Source organism: Nicotiana tomentosiformis, chromosome 11 (assembly GCF_000390325.3).
Source record: "Nicotiana tomentosiformis chromosome 11, ASM39032v3, whole genome shotgun sequence".
Lineage (NCBI taxonomy): Eukaryota > Viridiplantae > Streptophyta > Magnoliopsida > Solanales > Solanaceae > Nicotiana > Nicotiana tomentosiformis.
Window position 1 is genome coordinate 35,437,646 of NC_090822.1, and position 9,009 is coordinate 35,446,654.

The window sequence follows — 9,009 nt, forward strand, 5'->3', positions numbered from 1 at the left end:
CCTACAAAACTTGAAGATATTTTCACAGATTTATTTTCTGATAATACTCCTGTAACTTCTATTGATCCCATATAAAAGTGTAAATGTAAAAATTCTTAACAGGTTAACGGTTTATCCAATAAAAAAATTGAGTAATCCACCACCAAATCATTAATTATAAAATTTCAATCCGTTCACCAACGATAACCCAATACCAATAAGTCATCGGTTCGGTTCAATTTTGAGCAACCCCAAGGTGGAATGTACCCTTTCTTTTATTTTAGGTTCTTTAACCCCCCCCCCCCCCCCTCTCCTTCCGCGAGATAAATATGAGAACATATGGAATGAGATGGTAAAAAGACTGAAAAGGAAACTACATTTACATTTGGTAGAAGGAATGAATATTGTTCTACAAAAAGTGCGTTAATTCGTACAACACACTTTATGATAGTCAATTTACCTGCAAAATGATGAAAACAAAAATAGTACATGGACAATTTGCAGTATACAGTTAGTCCTTTACATCAGTGACCCCTTCAGGAGATATTTGAAATCTTGCTTCAGCTTCAGCTAGACAAGGAGAACTGACTACTTTACAAATCCGCTCCTCCGCTCTACCCTTCCGCAGAGCTAGTCTGTCAGGAGTTATAAAAAAGAATTAAGTTAAAATTTCAGCTACCAAGCAAAGCTGCTGCTATTGGTAGTTGCATACCTCGTTGTAGAAGCATGTGCCATGATGTTGCCACCAATCGGTTTTATTTGAGGCCCAGCAAAAACAGCAGAACCATCCACTTGAGCAACGACTTGATTAGTAATAACAACAGCAACACCAAACTGCAACCATAAAAGTAAAGGTTTGACAGAAATGTAAGTCAAGAACCTCTCATCTGATTCTGAAACATGAACCGGCACCAAAACAGAGACATGCTAAACTACCTCATCTGCTAACTTCTGAAGGCTTCTAAGAAACTTTGCAAGATGCATCTGCCTAGCAGACAACTCTCCTCTCCCTGAGAAATCAGTCCTATAAAGGGCTGTAGCACTGTCCACAATCATAAGAGCGAACCTGCCTCATCAAAACAGGTTTAAGAGTTAAGCTCCTAATATAAGAGGTCTTTTTTTATACATAATGATTGAACTCAAATAACTGACAAAGCGACAACTTCACAGATTGACACCATAGATATAGAGGTATTAAGTATGCATGATCTTCAAAGAAGCAAATTTTTTATCAATGGGCTAACTTTTACATAGTAAGTTAATTCTATAACACTTCAAACAGATAAATCACTGGGTTTTTGTTAAGTGACCGAACAGATGAATCTAAACATGCATTAGATGTAGGACGGACATCCAAAATCAAACAAATGGAGAGCTGCTTCAAACTGGAACCCTCCAAGATACACTGATCAAGAGCTGGAATATTCTCTAAGCTATAATTTAGTCAATTTCTCGCCCAAAGCAACAGAACCACAGAAGATAGAGAAAAAAATGAGAGAAGGGCGACATAATTTGGAGAAAATTTCACCTTATGGCAACACCAAGAGGAAGCTATCAACTACAACAAATTACTATCCCACATTTTCAAAGCAAAAAGGCAAGCACATATTATGCATTCTTCATGCAGAGCTAGAAAGCAGCAACCAAATATAAGCATTTCTAGATAAAATTTTACCTGGTCTCCACCATCATTGAAGCTGCTTCCAGCAGAAGCCTTGATTGATGATCAGTATTATAAGCTCGAGCATAGGCTACATTCTCCAGAACATCAGCACCATTCAATCCAAACCTGCAGCATTTAACACCAATGATGACGAAAAGTTTGAACTTTATAATACAAGAAAAAATGTAAGTTGAGATTATAAATAGAAGACCTGTCTGCAATTTGTAGAAGTCTTTGCGGCCTGAAAGTACCTTCAGCATCAATGTACATTGCTTTCCCCTCACCACCTCCCTGATCTAACGGAAGCTAAAAAAAAAAGAGAGATAAAGAATGATATTTAAATGAATATTGTTTGTTACAAATTACAATTTGTAGCACCTTATTTATGGTTTTTCTAATAAAAGAACATTATCGCCGTACTTGACAAGTGACACACAGTGTGTGACACAGCTGAGTTTTTCCAGATCGGAACTCCCCATAAATTTCAGTAATGGATCCAGTTTCGATTCCTCCTGACAAATGAGAAAAAAAGCATGAGGTTGTGAGGCTAGAACAAATTCCAGGTCTAGAAGTTCACAAAAGAAATTGATATCTACCTTCTAATATCTTGTCAAGCTCTTTTGATCCAGAAGTTATCTGAATAATTTCAAGCCTCTGTGCATGGAGTTGGCTGGCACTAGTGAACCCCAAAGGCACTAATTTTGAAGCTGTTCATATGCAGCATTAAAAGGTTTAGTACTGATTACTCATAAGCAAATGCAGAAATGGAAGTTAAAAGAAGAGAAACATGCCTGCCTCAATTATCTTGTCGACTTTAGCTTCACTAATTCCTTTTATATGCAGAAGCTCCTTTCTTGGCGCATAACAAACAGATTCAACCGTGCATATACCGGCATCCTTGAGTTTTTTCACGTCTAGGGCTGCAATCCCTGATGCCTTGAGGACAAAACAGCTATATGCCTCAGTAATTACTGGACCATTTTCTTTTTAAGTTGGAAGAACTTACAGGGTGTCATTCAACAGAAACAACTATACTACAAGCTAGACTGGAAAAAGAAGAGCAAAGATATTGACTTTTAAATATTAACAATTCAAAGAAAATTCTAGGAAATGCCTGGTCCGGCTTTTATGCAATACCAGAAGCAGTAAAAATCCACAGGAAATATTATTCAACTATATGTAAATCTTTTTAAAACCTGCAGTATGAGCAATTTGTGATAAGTACAACAACAACCCAGTATAATCCCACTAGTGGGGTCTGGGGAGGGTAGTGTGTACGCAGACCTTACGCCTAGCCTGGGGTAGAGAGTCTGTTTCCGATAGACCCTCGACTCCCTCTCTCCAAGAACTCCCCACCTTGCTCTTGGGGTGACTCGAACTCACAACCTCTTGGATAAGTATCTATCTAAATTACTATTATGATAAATATTCATCACCCAAGACTTAAAATTCTTCACAAAAATAAATAAACTGATCAATTCTTGTAAGAAGCAAAACTGAAAAGTCAATCGCATCACTCAGATGCAGACAAAATAAGTGACCGCCAACCCCCAATGCTCATATACCATATCATGCCTCAGGATGTTAGTCATTTTGTATCAAGTGCCTCTAAACAATCAGTTTTAGCGGTGCCCTTAATTCTGTACACTCCGATTGTAACCTACAAAATCTTCTTATGGAACTGATTCTAATTACTGACAACGAAAAAGATTGGAACAGCATTTCTACCAATGGAGTATCGCACAAGGGAGGAATTAAATTGATTGTAGAAAAAGAAAGCATTAATCCAGATTTTCAAGATCAGTGGTACGACTTCGAGAATCCATTTCACTTAATTTTTACTTTATCACACCAAATTTATTAAACAAACTTTTGTAACTAAAAAGTCAATCAACTTTGCCTAGTGTCACAGAAAGTCAATAAGCAACTTTTTTTATGCCACAGAAAGTCAATAAGCAATTTTCAAAAAGTCACTCAACTTTGTCTAAATAATAGTATGTCCACTGTCACCAGGTCTTCAGTGTATCCTCCTAGTGACCTTTTATGATACTTAGACAAAGTGGAGTGAAATGTTTGATTACAAAAAATAATAAAAAAAAGAGAAACATAGTAGTTTGTAACTTTCTATGACACTTGGGTGAAGTTGAGCAACTTTTTCTTTACAAAAGATAATTTAGTGACTTTGGCGCAATAATTTGAAAATTGAGTGACCGTTCATGAAATTAAACCTACTATAATGGGATAACTAAATTTAGATTCAAAACTCAGGCACTGCGTAGGATAGATAAAGGAACGGTAGAATCAACTGTAAAAGTATTAGCTTGAAATAATCCGCAAGAACACATCAAAACACAAACCCATTTCAGACACAAGATTCCAAGAATTCAGAAACTGGGAATGCCCAAAAAATTATTTCCCTAGGGTTGAAAAGAACCGGGTCGGGTAAGATTCAACCACAAAGAAGAAAAATTCCCGTTTCATGAAATTCAGCCACAAAGAAGCACAATTCAAGATTCAAGATAAAACCCAGCTACAATGTCGAGTCTGAAGCCATAAACAATCATTAATTTAACATAAGAATGACTACCCCCAATTGGGCAAAACAAAAAAATCAAGCCACTTTCAAGATCTTGGCTTAGAGAAACGGGAAAATGGGTTTAGGAAAATATTATTAGCTTAGTATAAGAATGATGTAGAACCAAGAGCGAAGCAGCAATAATCTCTAAATACAAGAATGAAAAGGGGGAAATCAGAAATGGGGGTGAAGGGGTTTGAGACCTGAAGTTGCTCAACAGGGAAAGGGCCATGTTGAACATCATCGAGTTCCTCGTTCTGCTCTTGCTGCATCGTCTTCTGATTCCTTTGCTGCTGCTCCATTGCTTCTTTTCTCTTGATGCTACTGAGTTACAGATGAGTCTTTGTTGGGTTGAAAGAGAAGAAGAATTGGGGCGAATTTGGGGGGACGAATGGAAATATTTCAAAAGCGTGCCGAACCGCCAAACTAAAAGGTGAAGCTTGCTTTGTAAGCTGTGTAATGGAAGCGCATTTGGGCGGGTTTTCTTCTACAAATTTTAGACAAAATGACAAAAATGGTCACTCGTGTTTGGGATATATTGCATTCTAATTATTAGATTTAATGAGAACTGTAAGTAAATACATTTAGGGTATGTTTGGAAAGCCGTCCGATAATTGGAATTAATGTAATTATTAGGGTAGTAATTACAATGACCTGTTTGTTTGTCATAATGTAATTATAGTGTAATTACAAGCGTACTGTTTGGTTGCACAAGTGTAATTACACAATTAGATTAAATTTTAAATGAAGTAATTATCAAAACTTAAAAGTTAATATAATAAAAATTATACCTATAAATAATACTATTAGATTTGGTATTTAAGATCCATATTTTTTCTTGAATATACAATAATTAGTAATCATATATTTATAACTAATATTGTAAAAATAATTGATATATATTTTTCAAATTAATAATATTTAGTTTAATTAATTATAAAAACTAAAAACATACGGTTTGTAAGGACATCATGGAATGCATGTTTGATAAAATAAATTAATATTTATAAATATAGTATCATAACATTGTGCAAATGTTTGACAAAACTAATATATCAATTATAACAAAAAAATAAATAACATAATAAGATTAGGCCATAAAATAAATAACTTAAGATTAGGAAATATAATAAGTTTATAGCCTCATTTAACAACGAAATTTTACTTTAATGGCTTCACTCACTATATGCCAAGTTTGTTATTGACTCATTAATTCTAATATTAGGGGGTATAGTTTCAAAAACTAGAATAATAAAGCAATTACGCTAAATGAAGAAAGTAAAACGAATAAGAAATAAAATATACGAGCAATTACATGGAATCACAAGAAGTAAAGATAGAGAACTAAAAGATAAATAATGTACAAAGAAAGTATATTTTTAAAATTAAAAGGTAAAAATAAAATAAAAAAATAAAATAATGGAAATAAAAAGTTATAAAAAATTAATTTAAATAAAAAACAAAAGGAAAGAAATTAAAAGTAACTTTGTAATTACACAGTGTACCACCAATTCTCACCTCCCCCTTGAGAATTGGAGAATGTAATTACACATTTCCAATTACACTCAATTCCATGTTAACCAAATAATTACATGGCCAAACAAACATGCAAAACTGTGTAATTACACCCAATTATACCTAAATTCAATTCCTAGGTAGCTTTCCAAACAGGCTTGAATACGGTCACAACGAGCTTGTCCTTTTTATGACTAATCGAAGTTGGATCATGATAGGCCACGGTTCGGCCTCGTGTTATATCGAGCCTCAGTGCGAAGTTAGATTGATGAGCCCGTAATTTAGAAACCGATCAAGGGCGAGATCAGCCAAGATCGAGACCAAGCAGAACAGAGATCGAGCGAGACCGATGGAAGTTTACCTAGTCAAGTAACGGTAAGCCGAAATATGCTTAATCGAGCAAGGATCGCGATGAAAATCTCGGCACGTATCAAGATGAGGTCGATTAATTAGCCAATCATGGGATTTGTTACTGTATTTAGAGTTGTACCATAAGTAGGACTCCCCAACTATATAAAGGGGGTCTAATCATTTGTAAAGGCATCATATTCACGCAATACAAAGCAATATACTACTTTTTCTTTAAGTTCTCAATACTATGTTACTCTGTTCATATCTCATTTGCTATTTCATTTGGTTCGAGGGTAACTTGCTCGAGGGCCAAAGGTGCACATCTCATTTGGTTTGCTTTTATTTTTCTTTATAGTCAATTTCAATATCAATTTGTATATTTTCTCAGTTTGTGCCAAGTAAAATCACGTGTCCTTAAAATCACATATAAATTCAATTGTTATCCATTTTTAGAGTAAACAGTTTGGCGCCCACCGTGGGGCTAAGGATAATAGTGATTGCCTAGTGCTAACTTTCGTAACACACGTTATTTTATACTTGTTCTTGTGAGTATCTTTGATTCCATGATCAACATGTCAAACTCTTAAGCAACACCCACACATATAGACAATGGACTTGGTTTCCACGGTGAAAACGACAACATAGCCGCCCCAGGGAACGAAGTACCTCCAGTTGACCTTGATAGAGTCCTGGTCGTAGACCCAACCGACGTCAGTTCCCATGTTGCCATTAATGCAAAATTTTCCGTCGACCCCGAGAGTAGCGTCCGCAGAGACGTTCGATCAGCCGGTCAGAGCACACAGGGCAGCGAAGAAGGCGGGATATTCGAAATGTTGCAGGCTCAACAAGCTGCAATAGCACAACTCCAAAACCAGAACTATGCACTGAGCAGGGTCGAGCCCGAGCCATCACAGAAGTTGTTCATAGGGCCGAATCGGTGTCAAAAAGATCAAACAGAAATGAATCAGGGACCAACCCCGTAATCATGAAGATTCTCGAGGAGCTGACAAAGCGAGTTGAATTGGGGGAGAAGAAAATTGAAGCAAATGACAAGAAGGTGGAAACCTATAACTCCAGGGTTGATCAAATTCCGGGGACACCACCCATTTTGAAGGGTTTGAATTCAAAGAAGTTCGTGCAAAATCCTTTCCCCCCGAGCGCGGATCCTAAACCAATTCCCAAGAAGTTTTGCATGCCATAAATTCCCAAGTATAATGGAACGACCGACCCTAACGAGCATGTCACTTCTTACACATGTGCGATTAAGAGGAATGATCTGGAGGACGATGAGATCGAGTCCGTATTATTGAAGAAATTCGTGGAGACCATGTCAAAGGGAGCAATGATATGGTACCATTATTTGCCACCTAACTCCATTGATTTTTTTGCCATGCTTGCAGATTCCTTCGTTAAAGCACATGCCAGAGCTATAAAGGTCGAGACTAGGAAGTCGGACCTCTTCAAGGTAAAGCGGAAAGATAACGAGATGCTCAGAGAGATTGTGTCTCGGTTCCAAATGGAACGTATGGATCTATCACCGTTCGCCAATGATTGGGTCGTTCAGGCCTTCACTCAAGGATTAAACGTACGAAGCTCGGTGGCTTCATATCAATTAAAGCAGAACTTGATCGAATACCCAGCTGTTACCTGGGCCGATGTGTATAATCGGTATCAGTCGAGGATTAGGGTCGAAGACGACCAGCTAGGGACTCCTTCCGGGTTTGTTTATCCTATCAAGCCCGTCGACAGAGTCAAAAGGGATATCGGCCCGGAACCACGGTCAAACAGGGATCGTTACCATCCATATAATGGAGATCGAAGAAACAACGGACATGGACGCAACCCCATTCGAGGTGAAAGGAGAAATGATCGAGGTCAGTCCTCTCGAGGGCTCATGGGCAAGAAGGGTTTCGACAGGAATTTCGAGCCCAAAGAAGCACCACGACTTTCAGAATGTAACTTCAACATTGATGCATCCACTATCGTATCAGCTATCGGACGTATCAAAGATACTAGATGGCCTCGACCTCTACAGACCGATCTAGCCGAGAGAAATCCCAACCAAATGTGCAAGTACCATGGAACCCATTGCCATAGAACAGAAGATTGCATACATCTAAGGGAGGAAGTAGCCCGGTTGTTCAACGAGGGACACCTTCGGGAATTCTTAAGCGATCGGGCCAAGAATCACTTAAAAAATAGAGATTCAAATAGAGAGAATGAACAAGAAGAGCCACAACACGTAATTCACATGATTGTTGGAGGGGTCGATATTCCTCAAGGACAAGTATTAAAACGCACCAAAGTGTCGATCACAAGGGAGAAGCGAACTCGGGATTACGTGCCAGAAGGCACCTTGTCTTTCAACGATGAGGATGCAGAAGGGATCGTGCAACCCCATAACGATGCTCTGGTAATAAATGTACTTATGAATAAGACTCAAGTTAAACGTGTTTTAATTGATCCAGGTAGCTTGGCCAACATCGTTCGATCGAGGGTCATAGAATAACTCGGCCTACAGGATCAGGTTGTGCCCGCGACCCGAGTACTAAACAACTTCAACATGGCATGTGAAACCACCAAAGGTGAGATAACTTTGCCAGTGAACATGGCTGGGATCATCCAAGATACAAAGTTCCATGTGATCGAGGGCGATATGAGGTATAATGCCTTATTCGAGAGGCTGTGGATCAACAACATGAGGGCAGTGCCCTCGATCCGTCACCAGGTTCTAAAGTTCCCAACACCAGAGGGAATCAAAACAGTCTACGGGGAACAACCCGCCACCAAGGAAATGTTTGTCGTCGACAAAGTGATACCAATATCAACACTCATCAACGAAAGGGTTAAACTCGAAAGGAAAATAGAAGGCCAAATAGCAACCACAAACATCGGCCTCAACCCAATCAGAAAAGCAGGGGATTGA

The 9,009-nt window shown here is 38.1% G+C and overlaps 2 protein-coding genes across 2 annotated transcripts; one reads left to right on the top strand and one right to left on the bottom strand.

Annotated features, from left to right (window-relative positions):
• Positions 1-324: 324 nt before the first annotated feature.
• On the bottom strand, positions 325-4,652 carry LOC104105092 (DNA repair protein RAD51 homolog). Its single transcript, XM_009613331.4, has 9 exons — positions 4,421-4,652; positions 2,434-2,578; positions 2,239-2,349; positions 2,063-2,154; positions 1,854-1,948; positions 1,655-1,768; positions 916-1,045; positions 692-813; positions 325-614 (listed from the first exon to the last, which is right to left on the bottom strand). Exons 1-9 carry the CDS (start codon positions 4,517-4,519, stop codon positions 491-493), a joined length of 1,032 nt encoding a protein of 343 aa, XP_009611626.1. The 5' UTR covers positions 4,520-4,652; the 3' UTR covers positions 325-490.
• Positions 4,653-7,068: 2,416 nt separating this feature from the next.
• Positions 7,069-9,009, top strand: LOC138901251 (uncharacterized). The gene is made up of 3 exons (XM_070189000.1): positions 7,069-7,198; positions 7,484-8,551; positions 8,669-9,009. The coding sequence occupies exons 1-3, from the start codon at positions 7,069-7,071 to the stop codon at positions 9,007-9,009; spliced, it is 1,539 nt and encodes a 512-aa protein (XP_070045101.1).

Coding starts and splice junctions, on each gene's coding strand:
- LOC104105092 (XM_009613331.4), bottom strand. CDS start 4,519: ATGGAGCAGCAGCAAAGGAATCAGAAGACGATGCAGCAAGAGCAGAAC. Junction 2,579..4,420: donor TCCCTGTTGAGCAACTTCAG/GTCTCAAACCCC, acceptor TTTGTCCTCAAG/GCATCAGGGATTGCAGCCCT. Junction 814..915: donor TTCAGAAGTTAGCAGATGAG/GTAGTTTAGCAT, acceptor TTATGGTTGCAG/TTTGGTGTTGCTGTTGTTAT.
- LOC138901251 (XM_070189000.1), top strand. CDS start 7,069: ATGAAGATTCTCGAGGAGCTGACAAAGCGAGTTGAATTGGGGGAGAAG. Junction 7,199..7,483: donor GACACCACCCATTTTGAAGG/GTTTGAATTCAA, acceptor CCATGCTTGCAG/ATTCCTTCGTTAAAGCACAT. Junction 8,552..8,668: donor ACGTGTTTTAATTGATCCAG/GTAGCTTGGCCA, acceptor AAACCACCAAAG/GTGAGATAACTTTGCCAGTG.